The sequence below is a fragment of the Perissodus microlepis genome, chromosome 15, assembly GCF_051167445.1.
Source record: "Perissodus microlepis isolate ML-2025 ecotype Zambia chromosome 15, ASM5116744v1, whole genome shotgun sequence".
NCBI lineage: Eukaryota > Metazoa > Chordata > Actinopteri > Cichliformes > Cichlidae > Perissodus > Perissodus microlepis.
In genome coordinates, this window is record NC_140475.1 from 36,124,520 (window position 1) to 36,146,310 (window position 21,791).

Below are 21,791 nucleotides of genomic sequence, written 5' to 3' on the forward strand. Positions count from 1 at the left end.
TCCAGCACCATGATCAGGTCCAGTTTTTATTTCATCTTTGATTTTTCAGCTGCTGTGCCTGAGCAGCCTCCCAGAGACCCTTTGTTGCAGTTAGTCTTCCTCCAGAAGCCATCTGGCTGCTTGATCCAGCTCTGGCTGCTGCACCGGGAAAGAGCAGTGAGGAGGTGGATTGATAAATGAAATTCATAACAAAAATTCATAATGGACTTTTTCCATTTAGGAATAATAAAAATCAGCTTTCTTTTTAATTGCTATTAACTGACAGTCAGATAACCAGCTTTTAAAAACATATTCATAAACACTTTGCAGTCAACAAAATTTGCACAGAGGTTATAGATGAAATAAAAGTATCACGTGTTTTCTAGGTGTGTTTATAACTCTGTTATTGTACATATTCTGTGTTATACATCATAATCATTCCAGTCTTTTTTTTTTTACTGTTTTAATCTTTATAAAACTGTTATTTATTTATTTATTTTTGTGATTTCTGCTGCCCTATTGGTCTGGTCTCTCTTGAAAGTCTGAGAATGTGATATTCATAATAAAAGGATTTAAAAGTTTACTGCCAAAAAATGATTGCACTTCATAACAGAAATGTGCTAACTGGCTTGAAATAGATTGAAACTGTTATGAGATTGCTTCAGGGAGCAGACATGACACCGTCTTTTAGGTTTCGCCATCACTTTGTATTATGCGCACAACACCACCCTCCCCTGGCTTCCACATGAACTGCACCTTAAACATCAACTGTTTACAAATGTCATGACACAAACAAACGTTTCAATACCGTAAATCACTTTTTGGACTGCGATCACTTTTTGGCACAACATCGGCTCTGATAACATTTAAAGCGCATTGAAAAACTATTCTTTAACGCTAAAAATCCATTATCAATTGTAATTATTTATGTATTAATTTAAATTTCAGATATCGATCTTCATTTTTGTAAACTGGTGAATTAATGATTTTTTAAAGAATTAAAACGACAAAGTTTGGCAATATATTTTTTGAAAAGGATGAATAAAACAGTAAAATAAAATGAGAAATATATATATATTTTTAAAAACTATGATAATTAGACGAACTTTATTTTAAATATATACAATTGATTTTCGGTGACACTGGGTGTCATGGTGATGATGACGTGTTTGAGTGCAGGTATAAAAGCAGGAGGCAAAATGGGAATTCGGGTTTCACGTTTGAGCGCAAACAGGAGCTTTTTCCCACTAGTGCTGTGAAAACTCGGATTTTTCAAACTACAGCTAACGTTTGAAAATCTTCAAGAAGGATTTGCAAAATGACTTCAAACTTCAGTCGCGAGATGCACCTGCTCTCCCTTTTCATTGAGGAGGTGATAGATCAACGCTATGGTGAGTACAGCAGGCTAATATGTCAGAGTGCTAGCAAACAAATACAACTTAGATTTTTGTCTTTTATTGTTTGGAAGTAGGACTTCATGAGTGTTAACATTTAGGATGAGATGTTTCATACTTGAGTAACATCAATTTTAACGTGTGCCAGTACACTATAAAGATGGCGCCATGTTTTTTTTAATTGCTAAGGCATTGGAGGACGCTGACGTCAGCGCGCGGGCCGTTTTTGCATGTAGAGGGTTTGAGTTGACATGTTTGGGCTGCTGGCGCTGAGTTATACGTGAAAGTTTCATAGGTTGTGAATGTGTAAAGCTGGAGAATGGAGTTTTAAAAGTTCACAGAGTCGCTGGATGAGTTTGAGATTGAAACAGTGTGTGCCTGCAATAAGGAGGTGGGAGGTTTCTCACCTAAATGTAGCTGCTTTATTCTCAAAATATCGATGCTCGACTAATATGAAGATATTACTCCTTAATGTGAATGCGTATTAAAACCTCAGTGAAAGTCCATGCAGCCTTACACAACATGAAAACTTTTACCAGGTGAAAAATGTGAAGGCTTTCATAAACAATGAGTTCTGCTGGGAGCTTCTTACTGTTTGTGTGTGGAAGAGCTTATGATGATGTAAAGCCATGTCTGCACAATTTAAATTCAGGCTTTAATTTGTGTGATCACATGATTAACGTAGACCCACGCTTTGCTTTCTCGTAGCTGATCTGGTGAGTCCAGTCACTGCACCTCAGATGGTCCTCATTAACTTGAGGAACCGTGAACTGAGCAGGAGCCATCTGAACTCCATGTCCCACCTGGTCCTCACTCTTTACCATAACCTGGTGACTGGGTCCAAGGACTTTCCTTACATACCTTTTAAAGGATGGTTCCACCGGGACCTGGTGACGACACCATTTGTCGATGTGAGGCAGAGCCAGAGAGAGAACACCACTCCTTCTCCTCCTACGGACTCACCAGCTGGCATGATGCTGCCGCCTGCGGGCTCCAGCTCTCATCCACGCTTCCTGACTCCAGTTCTTCCAGAGAAAGCAGATCTTGCTGTGCTGAAGGCAGATCGGAGGAACTGTGTCCGCACCCTGACTGTCGACGGCCTCCCCATCACAAGAGTCATCTCCACTGTTTACCGAACAGAGGACACTGAGATGAAGAACCGCTGGAGAATAACAGACTACAGCGCGGACGGCAGAGTTCTCATTTCGGTGCTCTGCCGTTTTCTAAATATGTCGGCAAAGCGTGCTAAGAGGAAGGCGGAGGAAGAGAGCAGCATCCGGAGCCCGACTCAAGCAAGGAAGCGCTTGAGATTATAATATACAGTGAAGCATGTCGAACGTCAGCAAGCCTGAACAAAGTGGTAAGTAGTAAATAGTGCTTAAGGTTGTTTCTAAAATAATGTCCTAAAATATTTGAAAATTGTCGAGGTTTTAACTTTTATTCTTTCTTTTCTGCCTCTTGTTTCTAAAAGTCAGGAAAAAGAGTCACGCTGCGAAGAAACACCACACAGAAGATTTTCCCTCAGTAAAATGGTAAATATATTCATCTTGTTATGACGTTTGCTCACAATAACCAGGAGTGTTTCTGAAGTGATTCACTCTCATTTGGTGTTATTTGATCCAAAGACAACTGAGGGTCTTCAGAGCAGCGTGAACGGCCGTCACCTGAGAGCAAGACAGTCCTCGGGCCTTTGTGGTTCCCTCCAGGTACTCCAGCTTCATCCCACAGTCCAGAGAGATGCAGTTAGGTTGAATGTGAGTGTGAATGGTTGTCTGTTTCTCTGTGTTAGACTGACCTGTCCAGGTTGTACCCCCGCCTCTGGCCCCATAACAGCTGGGATGGCTCCAATCTTGAATTGGTGAAGCAGAAGAAATGGATGGAAGGATGATCCAAAGAGAAACATTGAAGGCCCTCTCACAAAAAAAGATAAGAACTCATTTTACACATTGTTGAAACATCCTGAAAGTTATTTGTTGTGTTTAGAAACTTGTTGAACTGTCATTAGAGTTTGTTTCGACTTGTTGTTCATTTCTTATTCGGTTCAGCTGTGTTTCTATGTGTCCTTAGTTCCCATAATCAGCCTCCTGTGTGTAAATATTGTGTCAGTCTCCCTTTGTCCCTTGTCAGAGTGTTAGTCTCCGTCCCCTCGTGTTTCCTTGCCTCAGTAGTTCTGTTTCCTACAGTTTTCCCCCAGTATAGGTTTTGGTTAGACTTTTTCAGTTCCCTTTGTCAGTCTTTGTATTTGGTATTTCCTCATCAGTCTCATCACTTTCCTCTCCAGAAAGAAAACAATAAAAAGACCTGAAGAGACGTCTATGCAAACGCTCTCATTGTGAAAGATAAGTATACATCCAACTAATCTGTGACTCTGTCACAGCTCTGATCAGCAATTCTTTCAGGTTTGTCTGTTTTGATGATGTTATTAATTATTATCCTTTATCCAGGATTTTCTCCTCCTTGAATCGCTACCTTATCGTGGTGGAGGGGTTTGTGTGTCCCAGGGATCCCAGGGGCTATGTTGTCTGGGGGCTTTTGCCCCCTGGTAGGGTCTCCCATGGCAAATTGGTCCTGGGTGAGGGACCAGACAAAGAGCGATTCAGAAGACCCTTATGAAAAGAATATCGAGGGAACAGTTTACCCTGCCCGGGATAGGGTTACCGGGGCCCCGCCCTGGAGCCAGGCCCGGGGAGGGTGCCCGAGGGCGAGCGTCTGGTGGCCGGGCCTTAGTCCATGGGGCCCGGCCGGGCACGGCCCGAAGAGGAGACATGGGCCCATCCTCCCGCAGGCCCACCACCCGCAGGAGGCGCCATAGGGGTCGGGTGCATTGTGTGCCGGGTGGCGGCCAGGAGCGGAGGCCCTGGCGGACCGACCCCCGGCTGCCAAGACTGGCAATAGGGACATGGAATGTCACCTCTCTGGTGGGGAAGGAGCCTGAGTTAGTGCGTGAGGTTGAGAGGTACCGGCTAGATATAGTCGGGCTAGGGCTGGGCGATATATCAAAAATTTATCGTTACCGAAATTTATGACTCTCATCGACGTCATTTTGCCCATGTCGGTAAATTCGGTATTTAAAAAAAAAAGAAAAGGCATGTGCAGGTTGGCGATGTTCATGTCCCTTTAAGACGCTGTGCTACGTTACAGACTTGACGGGGTGTCAGGAAAAAGAGCCAAGATGAGAAGAAACACCACACAGAAGATTTTCCCTCAGTAAAATGGTAAATATATTCATCTTGTTATGACGTTTGCTCACAATAACCAGGAGTGTTCACGTTGTTCTGAAGTGATTCACTCTCATTTGGTGTTATTTGGTGTTTGTCTTTGAAAGGAGAGGAGCAGTAACGACACTGGGAGACAAACAACAGGATGATCCAAAGACAACTGAGAGTGTTCAGAGCAGCGTGAACGGCCGTCACCTGAGAGCAAGACAGTCCTCGGGCCTTTGTGGTTCCCTCCAGGTACTCCAGCTTCATCCCACAGTCCAGAGAGATGCAGTTAGGTTGAATGTGAGTGTGAATGGTTGTCTGTTTCTCTGTGTTAGACTGACCTGTCCAGGTTGTACCCCCGCCTCTGGCCCCATAACAGCTGGGATGGCTCCAATCTTGAATTGGATAAGCTGAAGAAATGGATGGAAGGATGATCCAAAGAGAAACATCAAAGGCCCTCTCACCAGCTTTCATTTATTAAATTTGTCTTTACTGAACGATTTCTGGTGTGTACTTGCGTTGATACTCAGACAACAGCTCGTCTTTCTGTTTGTGCTGGAAGATTCAGGCAAACACATATTACATATATAGATTGTTATATGACACAGTTTCACATTTAGTGCTATATGATAATGATAAGGTCCAGTTTAATAGTATTGCTAGTGTCTAATGAAATGAACACGTGATTTTCAGATCCAGCAAAGTGAATATTTTTCACTGTGGATAAATTACATGGAAACGTTTAATGAGTCATCAGCTATTTCACTACAAAGATGATGTGATTAAAGGTTCTCATACATGCAGGTCAGAAGTTTTGCTCCATCCTGGATGTTAAATGCTGATCAATGTTTACACATATCTGCACATTTCTAACAGCTCATTTCACAGGTCATCAGTCTCCTGACTGCATATGCAGAGTTTTATCATCACGTGTTCATGGCAGACAAACATAATTATGAATTCTTGTTTTAGTTCCATTCAGTCACTCAACATCAGGTGTCTGCTTGTCCTGAGCTGTGAGAACTACAGTGAGTTGCTTTCCTCTTTAGCTTAGTATTAATAAACCAGGTCGTAGGTGGGCACCTGCATCAAGGAGTCAAGAAGCATATTTTATTGTTTAATGGTGAAAACAATGGATTCTTGTTCATTTGTTTAATGGAAAGACTGAAAGTGCGGCCTGGTGTTGACTTACACTTATTCAAAGTGATGAAGTACCAACAGATACTAAAAGTCACAGCCTGAAACACGTCAACTGCTTTATTATTTCTAGTTATAAATAAACTGTCAGTTTATGGCCCCTGTGGCTCGATCAGGACCCTTCCGGGATGTGGAGATATTTATTATTTACTATAACTTGTGCTTATGTTGGTTTTTGCTGTGGTTTCGCTACTGTGTTTTTCTCTTTTTGCTTGTTTTTATTTTTCCAGCAGGTGATCAAACAGATTTTTAGTGTCTTCTCTCTCTTCTCCTATTTTTTTTGCTTTCCATCTCCTTCTGTTGAGCATCTTCCCAACTTCTCTTTTCTTCATCTTTCTCTTTCCCATCCCCCAGTCCTGTCCGTTCTGATTGTAATCATTTCAAAGAAAAGAAAGAAATAATAAGGAGCTAATACACTTTGACAATCAAGTGGACCAGTGTGGCAAAAGCTGTAATGATCCATTTGGGAAAATAAATCTGTTGGACTGGTAAACTAATATACGATAATAATACGGTATGAAAAATGGCAAACATGAGAATTCTGTGTGTTTTCCTTCTTATCTGCAGACTAACAGTCCACAGGTTTGGTGCTCAGACTCCCTGGAGTTGGAGGAGAGAGAGCACAGAGGACAGCAAGGTGGAGGAGTGAAGGAGAAGGTGGTGCAGCTCAGTGTCCAATCAGGAGTGAGCATCTCTATATATGTATATAGAATATATATATTTCAAGTTTTTGTTTTGAGTTTTTGTTGTTTTTTATTTTTTAAAGCAAACACTAAAACTGTCACCCACACCTCTGAAGATAAAGATAACTAATCATAAATAAAGGGAATATTATGATGATGAGGACACTATCAGAGGTAGTTCAGGGAACTGTTATACTTCAGATACCAGAAAAATCGTTTTTCTTTTCTTGTTTCTTTGGCTTGACTTCATGGTAGGCAAAATGAAGAAGAGTGCTTGATTGCGCCTAAGTAAGTAAAAGCTGCATGGCAAAACAACACACACCTTCACTGCAGATGCATGCACAGAAACCAGTATTTTTTGTATCTTAAATATTAAGTAGTGTGTGTACAGTAGTCAATATAATGGGATGTGTCCTAAAGCAGCGAAAGAAGAACTGACTTCTTACAGCAATTTGCAATATTTAGGATTTTATTGAACACTTTTACCTTTCAACATTTGTAACATTAGTGAGTAATGAAGCATTGCAGAATAAATAAAATAAAATACTAAAAGTCCGTTATTACACTCTTAAATCCTACTACTTATTCCTGCGTCTTTTGTGATCTTACAAAGCTTCAAATGACGCGTCGACTATTAAATTAGTCATCGACGATTTTGATAGTCACCGTAATCGTGACTCCTCGTGAACAAATATAGACACACTAATATTTCACCAGTGTTGTAACATCACATGTCGTTAGCATGGGTAAGAGAACGAAATCAATACCTCAGATGGAAGCACCTTGACTGGGTTACTTCAACATCACTGGGTGACATGTCACTTTGATGCACCGACAGTGGAATTATAGTTCAGGTGACCTGCATGCCTTTGCACTCTAAAGACACTAGAGCACCTAAAGGACGCATGGAAACATCAAGTGATACACAGATAAGACTGTTGCACAGAAATATGCAGTATCTGCACACTGTAACATGTTTAGTTGCTTTACTCAAGAGCCTGACTTCAGATGAATGACTCTGACAATCTAATTTTTCTTGCAGATTGAATGCACCTTCTGTGGGAAGTGGTACCACACAGTGTGTGTGGACTTCCCCTCTGCAGAAGGCGACTACAAATGTTGTGGTTGCTAAATAAACAGAAAAAATTGATCCCTGTTGTCTTTGCTTACTGATTGTTTTTAGTGTTGACAATCCACATTGCTGGGATTGCATCTTTCAACATGTTTGTGGGTAGATCTGGATGTACCAGGGGTAAGTGTAGCCACTCAGCCTCTACTCAATGTGATCATAGCAGCAGGTGCAGATGTGTCACAAGTTAATCTAGTAGTAGGCTATGGTATTTGGCCACAGGTGGCAGCAGTGGACTGACCTCCATTGGAGACTGCTCCAGCTGCTATGTGATAGTGTATCTGCTACAAATTGAAGATCATATGGAAGTTTTGGAAATTAACCCTTGTATTATGTTGACAAACAAAAAGGTGACATTGATTTTGTTGCGGGTCATTTTGACCCGTACTGTGTAAATCCACTCAGAATTGTCAAGAAACTGCAATAAAACAATAGCAACTTTATTTTCCATCAGATAAACATGTAGAACACAGACATACAACAGTTAGACTTTCCATAACTATTTTAGGAACCATTTGGTAAAGGTTTTTCGTTCTTATACACACACACACACACACATTTCTTTTGAACTTGCCCAACGTTCTCAGTTTTTCAATGCTCAACATTTTCGATTTTGTCCACGTGATGGACAGAATGTAACTGTGTGCTTTCTGCAGGTGTACTTCTTGCATTTCTCACACAAAATGCTTGTTTTAAAACAGGAATCTTCCTAACTAAGATTTAAAACAAAAGATTTCTACGTCCCCTCCAGTCTCAAAAACAGATGACAAACCAATCGACACACCTGAGTCACTGACTTGCTTAAATCCACTCACTCTCACTGGCTCTGTTCATTACTAATCACTGTGTAACTGCTGTGAATTCACAGTAACTGCCATCTCCTTACAAATGTTCATTAGATTAACCACACTTATACAGACTTGTATATAACTACCAACTCTCCAGCCATGTTGATGGATTGCCTATATTGGCTGGAAATATTCATTTCCAGAGAAAAGACACAGATAGACTCTGCTTACAGGATGTGATGTGACAACACTAATGAAATATTGATGTGTTATATTTGTCCAAGGCGTATTTCATTGTTATGGGAAAAGAGAATATTAAAATCATGATGACCAATTGGAGTGGTGATTTCTATGACTTTGTATATATAATTTGGAATGTTGTACAAATGTAGGCCAATAAGAAATATATGATATCATTTCATTCTTTTCAAAGGTTTATTTGCATGACGCACAGACAGACACAATTGAAAGGTACAAATGTGTTGTGCATGAAACGAATTCAAACGTGCTGCAGATGTGTGTCACAAGTTGATCTGGCTGTAGGCTGTGGCACTTGGCCAGAGGTGGATGTAGCCCAGATGAAAAAATCATATTTACTCTTTATTTTAACTGTCCACATCAACAAGCGTCATATTTCCTATGACCATTGAATGCACCTCTCAGTTCACCCCACGTGAGGGCACCTAGCTCAGCGACCAATCAGAGCCTACCCAGGCCGCATTGACCCTGTCAGCCAGGAAGTGAGGTGAAGGTGCATGGTGCTCCCGGGTTTTTTCTCATCTCAGCAAGAGGAGTGGAGGCATCTGCTACTCAAACCGAGAAATCCACGGACAAAAGAGAGGAAAAACTCAGAATTGAGAGGAAGGAAAGCCAGCCTACTTACCTGCTGGAAGTCCGGAGTCGAGTGGCTGGATGAAGGAGAGAAGCAACGTCGGTAAGACGAGTGTTATTCCGACAGAAAAAACTTGTAGAGACTTACCGTCGTGATCACGCTAATGCTAGCTCGGTGTCTCACAGGCTAACCACTCACCTTTCATCCGGAGAGCTGCTGCAATTCTGACACCATTGTGTGTTGGGCTTTTGTGAAACAGAGCAACGGTGAGCAACATGTTCTTAGCCGCTCTAAAGCTAATTTTTGTCAGTTCATTGTGAGTTTAAAGTAATCTAGAGGGTAATTTTTAGTGCATTTCTCTCTCACGAATAGGCCTATAGTGTGGAGAAATTAAGCACACTGCTTTAATGCCTCTGAACTGAACTCACATGTATATTTTGTTGCTTATTTGCACATAGTTCTGAATTTGTTATGGTGTATTGTATTTTGAATGTCAATGGTTACTTACCATAAGTATTGTTTAATTAATGTTTACATGAATAGAGAAATATTTGAGCAACTTAGATGTTTAGTTCTCATATTTGATATACTTGAAAATTGAATGTTGTACAACATAACTGTGAGATTTGATAAGATTTAAGATGTTGATGCAATGAATATGAGGTTGATGCAATATTTTGATTTTGTATTTTAACCTTAAACAATGCATCTGAAACAGACTGATTAGAATGTACATTTTATGACCTGGATTATAGGTCAGGTTTTTGGAGAGGACAGAAAAGTCCAAGGACCAGGACGATATTCTGGTTGTGATAGATGGCGAGCCAACCACTTTGAGGACGATCTACCCCAAAGAAGATACACACCCACACACTCATACATTCCAGTTACACTCACAAGGACCTTTGAAGTTGGCTATCGCCAGCTTAACTCTAAATTCTTAAAGGGCCCCAACGAATACTTTTATTTTGTTTGAGTGTGCACACTATTTATTTTATTTTATACTTTATCTGTACAAATTGGACAAATACTTGTTATACCTTGTAACAATACAAGAGTGGCTACTCAAAAGTTAACATTGTGTCCAGGTCATTATTGCTGCTCAATACTTTGGCTCCATACGAATTTGGTGTCTTCTGATTCTGGCCAGGGTCTTATTACGAGCCCAAGTAATTATTGCGCTGTAATTCACCTTTGTACCTTAAAGTTGGTTACATGGAGCTGGTTGACTCAAGTCCATGTTAGTGCACAAAGTAAACTGCTCGCTTTAGTTGTGAAGCAAAAACGCTGAAACCGGAGAAATAAAACGTGCGAGGGGAACGATAACGACGACAAGAGTCTCCCGATCGTTTACTCTTGCTGTCCTGTGAACAACATCGGCGTGGTGTTAATTGTTTGCTGTTTTCGCGATCGCATCGCGCATGAGGATATCACCAGGTAAACTCGCCACATTTTTAAACATTTTGTTGTTCAACAGCATCAAGACTGACGGAGTGTGTTTGAGATAACCTCACAAGTGTCACAGATGACACATTTGGCGTTTTTTTGCTGGCTTGTCGGTAGCAGCTCCTGAAACGCAAGACTGCCACACATCTGTTCGACCAACGCCAGTTGATCTAAACGCCAGTAGATCTGGAACACCGGCGCACTCGTGCGTCTGAGGAGACGCGGACTGCGAACTGCTCTTCCTGGGATCTTCCTTTCCAATGTACGCTCACTCAGGAATAAGATAGACGAGCTGGCCCTGATGAGAAGCATGAACAGAGACTTTGCCTCCTCCTGTGTCTTATGTTTTACGGAGTCGTGGCTCTGTGAGGACATCCCGGACAGCGCGCTCAAGCTGGAGGGCTTTCATCTGCTGTGCGCGGACCGGCAGGCCTCTCTCTCTGGTAAGACCAAAGGTGGAGGTGTCTGCTTCTACATTAATAGTGGCTGGTGCACAGATGTAACAGTGATTGCTCAGCACTGCTCTTCCTCTCTGGAATATCTTTTTATTCACTGCAAACCGTTTTATTCTCCGCGGGAGTTTGCTTCATTCATCCTGGCCGCTGTTTACATCCCGCCAGATGCGGATGCGCAGGCAGCTCAGTGCGCACTCGCGGAGCAGATACTGCACATGGAGCGGACATTCCCGGACTCTCTCATCATTGCTCTTGGGGACTTTAACAAAGCCAATCTGAGCCATGAGCTTCCCAAATACAAGCAGTATATTAAATGCCCGACCAGAGAGGAGAGGACATTAGACCACTGTTACAGCACGATCAGCAGGGCCTATCGTGCGGTGCCCCGCGCTTCACTCGGACTTTCTGACCACGTCATGATCCACCTAATCCCCGCGTACAGACAGAGGCTGAAGCTCTCCAAACCTGTCGTGAGGACCAAAAAACTGTGGAGCAACGAGGCTGTGGAGGAGCTTCGCACGTGTTTGGAGTCTATAGACTGGGACACAATGAAGGCTGCTTCTAACAGCTTGGACGAGTTTACGGACACTGTCACCTCCTATATCCACTTCTGTGAGGACAGCATTGTGCCATCACGCACCAGGGTGAGTTATAACAATGACAAACCCTGGTTTACTCCTAAACTCAAAAAGCTGTGGCTGGAAAAGAGAAAGGCGTTCAGAAGCGGAGACAGGGACTGCTACAGAGAGGCCAAGTACAGGTTCACTAAAGAAGTGGACATTGCTAAACACCAGCACTCTGAGAAGATGCAGCAGCAGATCTCAGAGAATGACTCGGCCTCTGTGTGGAAAGGTTTTAGGAATATCACCAACTACAAGCCTAAAACCCCCCACTCCACTGATGACTTGCTCTTGGCCAACACCCTTAACGACTTTTACTGCCGTTTTGACGAGCCATCAGGCAGCCTTCACACCTCCAACGGCCCCAACAATAGAGACACTTTGGACACTCATTCCCCCACCTCTCCCCCCTCCATAGAGCCATCACCACCTTCAAACACTTCACCTACAACACCCCCCTCCTCACCCCACACAAAAGAGGATTTCACACCACCTCCTCCCACCACAACTCTTCATATTCATGAAGCAGGTGTGAGGAAGCAGTTTAAGAGTCTGAATGCTCGAAAAGCTCCCGGCCCAGACGGTGTGTCTCCTGCCACCCTCAGACACTGTGCAAACGAGCTGGCCCCAGTGTTTTCTGGCATTTTCAACTCCTCACTGCAGGCATGTCATGTGCCTGCCTGCTTCAAGTCCTCTACCATAATCCCTGTCCCCAAGAAACCTAGGATCATTGGGCTAAATGACTACAGACCTGTGGCTCTGACACCTGTGGTCATGAAGTCATTTGAGCGCCTGGTTCTCTCCTATCTCAAGACCCTCACGGCCCCCCTCCTGGACCCCCTGCAGTTTGCATACAGAGCCAACAGGTCTGTAGATGACGCCATCAACATGGCTCTACACTTCATCCTGCAGCATCTGGACTCCCCAGGAACCTACGCCAGGATCCTGTTTGTGGACTTCAGCTCTGCGTTCAACACCATCCTTCCAGACCATCTCCAAGGCAAGCTTTCCCAGATGAATGTGCCTGATCCCATCTGCCGGTGGATCACTGACTTCCTGACGGACAGGAAGCAGCATGTGAGGCTGGGAAAGAATGTCTCGGACTCCCAGACCATCAGCACCGGCTCCCCTCAGGGCTGTGTTCTTTCTCCTCTGCTCTTCTCCCTGTATACCAACTGCTGCACCTCCACCCACCAGTCTGTCAAGCTAATCAAGTTTGCAGATGACACCACCGTTATTGGACTCATCTCGGACGGGGATGAGTCTGCCTACAGGAGGGAGGTTGAACGTCTGGTGTCCTGGTGCAGCCACAACAACCTGGTGCTGAATGCCCAGAAGACAGTGGAGATTATTGTGGACTTCAGGAAGCACACAGCTCCACTCCCCCCCATCATCCTGACTGACACCCCCATCACCTCTGTGGACTCATTCCGCTTCCTGGGTACCACCATCACCCAGGACCTGAAGTGGGAGCCCACCATCACCTCCGTCATTAAGAAAGCCCAGCAGAGGATGTACTTCCTGAGGCAGCTGAAGAAATTCAACCTGCCAACACGGACGATGATGCAATTCTACACTGCAATCATCGAGTCCATCCTCACCTCCTCCATCACCGTGTGGTACGCTGGAGCCACTATCAGGGACAAACAGAGACTGCAGCGTGTTGTGCGCTCTGCTGAGAAGGTGATTGGCTGCAGACTCCCATCTCTGCAGGACCTGTACACCTCCAGGACACTGGGGCGTGCAGCTCGGATCTCAGCTGACCCTTCTCACCCTGGACACAGTCTGTTTGACCTGCTCCCCTCAGGCAGGAGGCTCCGGTCCATTCGCACCAGAACCTCTCGCCATAAGAACAGTTTCTTCCCCTCTGCTGTTGGACACATGAACAATAACCATATGACTGTTCCCACCACTAACACATGACCCTACGCTGTGTTCACTGCATCATTCCATGTTTGGCACTGATCACCACCTGCACTCATGTATATATCATGTATATATCTATCTACTTAGCACTTTTAATTCTTATTCTTATTTTTATTTTCATGTCTATTTAAGCGTAATTTATGACAGTATGTTTGCACTTAAGCACCGCAGCAATTTCCTAATGTTGTAAACCTGCTCAACATTTGGCAATAAAACCCTTTCTGATTCTGTCTGTGAAGGTTCTCAGTCATCCAGGTCATCATAGTCAAAGGAGCTTGCAAAGAAAAGCGTCTGGACTTCTTTAAGTTACTTGAAGACGTTTCACCTCTCATACATTCAATGTGGTGTATGCTGTACAGTGCAGCGAGGAATGCCCAGACCTCTACATTGGAGAGACCAAACAGCCACTTCACAAGCGCATGGCAGAACACAGAAGAGCCACCTCCACAGGACAAGACTCAGCAGTCCATCTGCATCTTAAGGATAAAGGACACTCTTTCGAGGATGCCAATGTTCACATTTTGGACAGAGAGGACAGATGGTTTGAAAGAGGAGTGAAAGAAGCCATCTATGTCCACTGTGAGCGACCATCTTTGAACAGAGGCGGGGGTTTACGACACCAACTCTCTGCCATCTACAATCCAGTTTTGAGATCCCTTCCCAGACGCCTTAACGCCCACTCACATCCTGGGCCATCTGACCTCAGGAATTCGCATGATAAGGTGGGGCCAGGTTTCACAATGAACACACCCGAAACTCTGGCTGATTGGGACCCACACCCAGTTTCACACCTTGGCTCAGGCGATTAGAGGATCATCAGGGGGTCCTTTTGTCCCTCTGTGGGGGGATACTCCCACTAGGTTTATATCTGGGACTCTCCACCATTTGACCTTAGAACTGAAGAAGCTTCTCGGATGAGAGGTGAAACGTCTTCAAGTAACTTAAAGAAGTCCAGACGCTTTTCTTTGCAAGCTCCTTTGACCCTTTCTGATTCTGATTCTGATTCTGAAAAGAAAAGAGACAGAGATGTGTGTTTTCTGTTAATACCATAATTGCAGTCATCTTAAACAAACATGACATTTCTTTGGCACGATTGCTTTTTCGCTGATTTGAAACTTTAATGTGTGGTACAACAATTCTTCTAGTTAAATAATTCTACAAGAATTATTTAACAGAGGATAGAAAAAAAATACATTGTGTCAAGTTCCCTGGTTAAATGGGCTGTCTGTGTAAAAAGCATAAATGGCTGTTTGTCTTGGTGTATTGGTCTTTTGCCAGCATGGCAAACTAGATCAGTCTGCTGGGACATCTGATTTTAGGACAATCACTTGCTTTTCCAAAGGACACTGACAACCAGACATTAGATGCCACAGCCCTGGCCCACGGTATCCCCCCCCCCCCCCCCCCCCCCATGCATGCGGTGGGCCTTCTGTAGAAAGAGAGCAGCTTAATGAAGGTGACAAGGTGAAAATAGGATGATTGATGTGCCGGTGCTGTGAGGGCATGTATAACACCACCTACCCAAGTGTTGAATATAAGGAGGCTTTGAAGAATCTACAATAATTGTGTGTTGTTTGTACATGAATCACAATGTGTTACTTCAGAGGTGTGATGTTTTCAGGGGTTTTTTTCTGCGCTGCAGAAAATTGTAAAACTACTGTGAACTTGGTGGATCTGTCCAGATCTTTGACTGGAAACTATTTCTATGAATGAGTGGTTCAAAAATGTGTAAGTGAAAAGCTGCCATATTTCAGGTCCCAAAGTCAAATGAACACTGAGGGATCACTGAGAGCTAAAAACGGTCTAACTTCTTTCATCTTTAATAAAATGATCAGTGTTGCTGCTTTACCAGGTTTAACAACTAAGTTTAACATCCAGGCATCCATGAAAACAGAGTTTATTCAATTTAACTGAGTTAGAGGTTAGCAGGAAGTTAGCTCGCTAGTTTCCACCTAAACATGATCATCATAATCAGTGTTACTAATTCATACACTGCTTTATCATCTAGACTTTTTGTCTCATCCAGCACCATGATCAGGTCCAGTTTTTATTTCATCTTTGATTTTTCAGCTGCTGTGCCTGAGCAGCCTCCCAGAGACCCTTTGTTGCAGTTAGTCTTCCTCCAGATGTCATGGTCCTGGGCCATGTTGGCCCAGTATTCTTAGTTTTCATGTATTTTTGTATTTTGTTCCTTATTTAGGCCATGCTTCCTGGGTTGCCCTGTTACGTTGTTCCTTATGTGTTTTCCCCTTGTGACTCTTACCCCCTGTGTGCCCCTCTGTGTATTTGAGCCCTCGTCTCTCCTTGTGTTTTATTCCATGTTTTCCCCAGCCCGTTATGTCTGTGTTCTCCCCGTGCTCTCTCTCCTCCTGTCTGAACCTCTGTGTACTTCCTGTTTGACTTTGACAGTCTCTCGTCAGTATGCGTCATGTTGTGTTCACTCCTGCCCTGTCTCCTTACGATTATCTGTGTCAGCTGTGTTCCCCGTGTGCTCCCACTTCCCTCGTTAACCCTCTGTGTATTTATGTGCATGTCTCCCTCAGTTCAGTGTCGCGTCGTCAATGTCTCCTCCCCGAACCTGTGTGTCTTTCTGTGTTCCCTCGGTCTTCTGTTAGCATTCCCAGTTTAGTTCTGTTTCTTTGTGAAGCCTGCAATAAAGCAGTGATTTTGAGTTCAGCTTTTCGTCTCCGTGAGTTTTGCGTTTGGGTCCTCTTCTGCCTCCACACAGCCAGTTCATGACACCAGAAGCCATCTGGCTGCTTGATCCAGCTCTGGCTGCTGCACCGGGAAAGAGCAGTGAGGAGGTGGATTGATAAATGAAATTCATGACAAAAATTCATAATGGACTTTTTCCATTTAGGAATAATAAAAATCAGCTTTGTCATGGGCAGTAATCCGATTACTTTTTTCAAGTAACGAGTAAAGTAAGGGATTACTATTGCAAAAACGGTAATTAGATTACCATTACTCTCCCGTAGGAACGCTGCGTTACTAAAACCGTGATTTTTTTTTGCGAGAATGTCTCATGACAGTGACATAAGCGAGTGCGACGTTTGTGACAACAGCTGTGTGCAGATCAACAATGGATAATATATCGAGTGCGGGAGAGAGTATGAGCGTGCAGCGTTTAAAGCGTGGAAGTACTGACCTTACTTTGAGTTTGATTCCATAAAAAGTTACAAAAACATTAGTGTCCGTTGTGCGTGGGAAGAAAACTTCTTTTTACAGCGAAAAAAACCCCCTAAACTTCCAAGCAAGCACCGAGTGCGCTACCACGTAATGGGAAATTCACAGAGAAACTCGCGGATTCTTCAACTGACCGCTGCGGCAAACCTGCAGCAGGGTAAACCTCCGCCTATCCTACTCCTGCTTTACAGGTGAAAATAGAGCAAAAGGACCGCTAGTCTTTGACTTTATTTATTTTCTGCTGTGTTTTACTTGCATCTATTTGAAAGCGTGAGTGTAAACACAAAAAATATTTTATTTTATGTGCTGGAATGTGCAGAAAATAGGTTTAAATGTTAAACAATTTTCTTCCAGTCAGAGAATGTTGCATATAATTAAATTTTTGCTTGATGCATATAGTTAAAAGGTTAAAACTAATAAAACAAGTTTTAAAAAGAGACTTTTCCATTTGATTACATTTTGTATGATGGATTATGTAGAAAAAGTAGGATTGGGCTGAAAGATCTATCGTCTTATCACCTATTCAGGTTGTAAATCGTGTTTTTAAAAAGTAACTAAGTAACTAAGTAATTAAATACTTTTGAAAATGAGTAATCAGTAAAGTAACGGGATTACTTTTTTTGGGAAGTAATCAGTAATTAGTTACTGATTACTTTTTTCAAGTCACTTGACCAACACTGGTTGTTTGTACATGAATCACAATGTGTTACTTCAGAGGTGTGATGTTTATTTCATCTTTGATTTTTCAGCTGCTGTGCCTGAGCAGCCTCCCAGAGACCCTTTGTTGCAGTTAGTCTTCCTCCAGATGTCATGGTCCTGGGCCATGTTGGCCCAGTATTCTTAGTTTTCATGTATTTTTGTATTTTGTTCCTTATTTAGGCCATGCTTCCTGGGTTGCCCTGTTACGTTGTTCCTTATGTGTTTTCCCCTTGTGACTCTTACCCCCTGTGTGCCCCTCTGTGTATTTGAGCCCTCGTCTCTCCTTGTGTTTTATTCCATGTTTTCCCCAGCCCGTTATGTCTGTGTTCTCCCCGTGCTCTCTCTCCTCCTGTCTGAACCTCTGTGTACTTCCTGTTTTACTTTGACAGTCTCTCGTCAGTATGCGTCATGTTGTGTTCACTCCTGCCCTGTCTCGTTACGATTATCTGTGTCAGCTGTGTTCCCCGTGTGCTCCCACTTCCCTCGTTAACCCTCTGTGTATTTATGTGCATGTCTCCCTCAGTTCAGTGTCGCGTCGTCCATGTCTCCTCCCCGAACCTGTGTGTCTTTCTGTGTTCCCTCGGTCTTCTGTTAGCATTCCCAGTTTAGTTCTGTTTCTTTGTGAAGCCTGCAATAAAGCAGTGATTTTGAGTTCAGCTTTTCGTCTCCGTGAGTTTTGCGTTTGGGTCCTCTTCTGCCTCCACACAGCCAGTTCATGACACCAGAAGCCATCTGGCTGCTTGATCCAGCTCTGGCTGCTGCACCGGGAAAGAGCAGTGAGGAGGTGGATTGATAAATGAAATTCATAACAAAAATTCATAATGGACTTTTTCCATTTAGGAATAATAAAAATCAGCTTTCTTTTTAATTGCTATTAACTGACAGTCAGATAACCAGCTTTTAAAAACATATTCATAAACACTTTGCAGTCAACAAAATTTGCACAGAGGTTATAGATGAAATAAAAGTATCACGTGATTTCTAGGTGTGTTTATAACTCTGTTATTGTACATATTCTGTGTTATACATCATAATCATTCCAGTCTTTTTTTTTTTACTGATTTAATCTTTATAAAACTGTTATTTATTTATTTATTTTTGTGATTTCTGCTGCCCTATTGGTCTGGTCTCTCTTGAAAGTCTGAGAATGTGATATTCATAATAAAAGGATTTAAAAGTTTACTGCCAAAAAATGATTGCACTTCATAACAGAAATGTGCTAACTGGCTTGAAATAGATTGAAACTGTTATGAGATTGCTTCAGGGAGCAGACATGACACCGTCTTTTAGGTTTCGCCATCACTTTGTATTATGCGCACAACACCACCCTCCTCTGGCTTCCACATGAACTGCACCTTAAACATCAACTGTTTACAAATGTCATGACACAAACAAACGTTTCAATACCGTAAATCACTTTTTGGACTGCGATCACTTTTTGGCACAACATCGGCTCTGATAACATTTAAAGCGCATTGAAAAACTATTCTTTAACGCTAAAAATCCATTATCAATTGTAATTATTTATGTATTAATTTAAATTTCAGATATCATCTTCATTTTTGTAAACTGGTGAATTAATGATTTTTTAAAGAATTAAAACGACAAAGTTTGGCAATATATTTTTTGAAAAGGATGAATAAAACAGTAAAATAAAATGAGAAATATATATTTTTTTTTAAAAACTATGATAATTAGACGAACTTTATTTTAAATATATACAATTGATTTTCGGTGACACTGGGTGTCATGGTGATGATGACGTGTTTGAGTGCAGGTATAAAAGCAGGAGGCAAAATGGGAATTCGGGTTTCACGTTTGAGCGCAAACAGGAGCTTTTTCCCACTAGTGCTGTGAAAACTCGGATTTTTCAAACTACAGCTAACGTTTGAAAATCTTCAAGAAGGATTTGCAAAATGACTTCAAACTTCAGTCGCGAGATGCACCTGCTCTCCCTTTTCATTGAGGAGGTGCTAGATCAACGCTATGGTGAGTACAGCAGGCTAATATGTCAGAGTGCTAGCAAACAAATACAACTTAGATTTTTGTCTTTTATTGTTTGGAAGTAGGACTTCATGAGTGTTAACATTTAGGATGAGATGTTTCATACTTGAGTAACATCAATTTTAACGTGTGCCAGTACACTATAAAGATGGCGCCATGTTTTTTTTTAATTGCTAAGGCATTGGAGGACGCTGACGTCAGCGCGCGGGCCGTTTTTGCATGTAGAGGGTTTGAGTTGACATGTTTGGGCTGCTGGCGCTGAGTTATACGTGAAAGTTTCATAGATTGTGAATGTGTAAAGCTGGAGAATGGAGTTTTAAAAGTTCACAGAGTCGCTGGATGAGTTTGAGATTGAAACAGTGTGTGCCTGCAATAAGGAGGTGGGAGGTTTCTCACCTAAATGTAGCTGCTTTATTCTCAAAATATCGATGCTCAACTAATATGAAGATATTACTCCTTAATGTGAATGCGTATTAAAACCTCAGTGAAAGTCCATGCAGCCTTACACAACATGAAAACTTTTACCAGGTGAAAAATGTGAAGGCTTTCATAAACAATGAGTTCTGCTGGGAGCTTCTTACTGTTTGTGTGTGGAAGAGCTTATGATGATGTAAAGCCATGTCTGCACAATTTAAATTCAGGCTTTAATTTGTGTGATCACATGATTAACGTAGACCCACGCTTTGCTTTCTCGTAGCTGATCTGGTGAGTCCAGTCACTGCACCTCAGATGGTCCTCATTAACTTGAGGAACCGTGAACTGAGCAGGAGCCATCTGAACTCCATGTCCCACCTGGTCCTCACTCTTTACCATAACCTGGTGACTGGGTCCAAGGACTTTCCTTACATACCTTTTAAAGGATGGTTCCACCGGGACCTGGTGACGACACCATTTGTCGATGTGAGGCAGAGCCAGAGAGAGAACACCACTCCTTCTCCTCCTACGGACTCACCAGCTGGCATGATGCTGCCGCCTGCGGGCTCCAGCTCTCATCCACGCTTCCTGACTCCAGTTCTTCCAGAGAAAGCAGATCTTGCTGTGCTGAAGGCAGATCGGAGGAACTGTGTCCGCACCCTGACTGTCGACGGCCTCCCCATCACAAGAGTCATCTCCGCTGTTTACCGAACAGAGGACACTGAGATGAAGAACCGCTGGAGAGTAACAGACTACAGCGCGGACGGCAGAGTTCTCATTTCGGTGCTCTGCCGTTTTCTAAATATGTCGGCAAAGCGTGCTAAGAGGAAGGCGGAGGAAGAGAGCAGCATCCGGAGCCCGACTCAAGCAAGGAAGCGCTTGAGATTATAATATACAGTGAAGCATGTCGAACGTCAGCAAGCCTGAACAAAGTGGTAAGTAGTAAATAGTGCTTAAGGTTGTTTCTAAAATAATGTCCTAAAATATTTGAAAATTGTCGAGGTTTTAACTTTTATTCTTTCTTTTCTGCCTCTTGTTTCTAAAAGTCAGGAAAAAGAGTCACGCTGCGAAGAAACACCACACAGAAGATTTTCCCTCAGTAAAATGGTAAATATATTCATCTTGTTATGACGTTTGCTCACAATAACCAGGAGTGTTTCTGAAGCGATTCACTCTCATTTGGTGTTATTTGATCCAAAGACAACTGAGGGTCTTCAGAGCAGCGTGAACGGCCGTCACCTGAGAGCAAGACAGTCCTCGGGCCTTTGTGGTTCCCTCCAGGTACTCCAGCTTCATCCCACAGTCCAGAGAGATGCAGTTAGGTTGAATGTGAGTGTGAATGGTTGTCTGTTTCTCTGTGTTAGACTGACCTGTCCAGGTTGTACCCCCGCCTCTGGCCCCATAACAGCTGGGATGGCTCCAATCTTGAATTGGTGAAGCAGAAGAAATGGATGGAAGGATGATCCAAAGAGAAACATTGAAGGCCCTCTCACAAAAAAAGATAAGAACTCATTTTACACATTGTTGAAACATCCTGAAAGTTATTTGTTGTGTTTAGAAACTTGTTGAACTGTCATTAGAGTTTGTTTCGACTTGTTGTTCATTTCTTATTCGGTTCAGCTGTGTTTCTATGTGTCCTTAGTTCCCATAATCAGCCTCCTGTGTGTAAATATTGTGTCAGTCTCCCTTTGTCCCTTGTCAGAGTGTTAGTCTCCGTCCCCTCGTGTTTCCTTGCCTCAGTAGTTCTGTTTCCTACAGTTTTCCCCCAGTATAGGTTTTGGTTAGACTTTTTCAGTTCCCTTTGTCAGTCTTTGTATTTGGTATTTCCTCATCAGT

General features: G+C 42.8%; 2 protein-coding genes across 2 annotated transcripts; both read left to right on the forward strand.

Annotated features, from left to right (window-relative positions):
• The first annotated feature begins 1,116 nt into the window (after positions 1-1,116).
• On the forward strand, positions 1,117-2,753 carry LOC146372608 (uncharacterized). The gene is made up of 2 exons (XM_084953258.1): positions 1,117-1,370; positions 2,082-2,753. The coding sequence occupies exons 1-2, from the start codon at positions 1,298-1,300 to the stop codon at positions 2,687-2,689; spliced, it is 681 nt and encodes a 226-aa protein (XP_084809384.1). The 5' UTR covers positions 1,117-1,297; the 3' UTR covers positions 2,690-2,753.
• Positions 2,754-19,274: 16,521 nt separating this feature from the next.
• On the forward strand, positions 19,275-20,905 carry LOC146372609 (uncharacterized). The gene is made up of 2 exons (XM_084953262.1): positions 19,275-19,526; positions 20,239-20,905. Exons 1-2 carry the CDS (start codon positions 19,454-19,456, stop codon positions 20,844-20,846), a joined length of 681 nt encoding a protein of 226 aa, XP_084809388.1. The 5' UTR covers positions 19,275-19,453; the 3' UTR covers positions 20,847-20,905.
• The last annotated feature ends 886 nt before the right edge of the window (positions 20,906-21,791 follow it).

Bases quoted from the DNA above. Each gene is read 5' to 3' on its own strand.
- LOC146372608 (XM_084953258.1), top strand. From the start codon at position 1,298: ATGACTTCAAACTTCAGTCGCGAGATGCACCTGCTCTCCCTTTTCATT. The intron at 1,371-2,081 runs GTGAGTACAGCA...GCTTTCTCGTAG, and splicing joins GGTGATAGATCAACGCTATG to CTGATCTGGTGAGTCCAGTC.
- LOC146372609 (XM_084953262.1), top strand. From the start codon at position 19,454: ATGACTTCAAACTTCAGTCGCGAGATGCACCTGCTCTCCCTTTTCATT. The intron at 19,527-20,238 runs GTGAGTACAGCA...GCTTTCTCGTAG, and splicing joins GGTGCTAGATCAACGCTATG to CTGATCTGGTGAGTCCAGTC.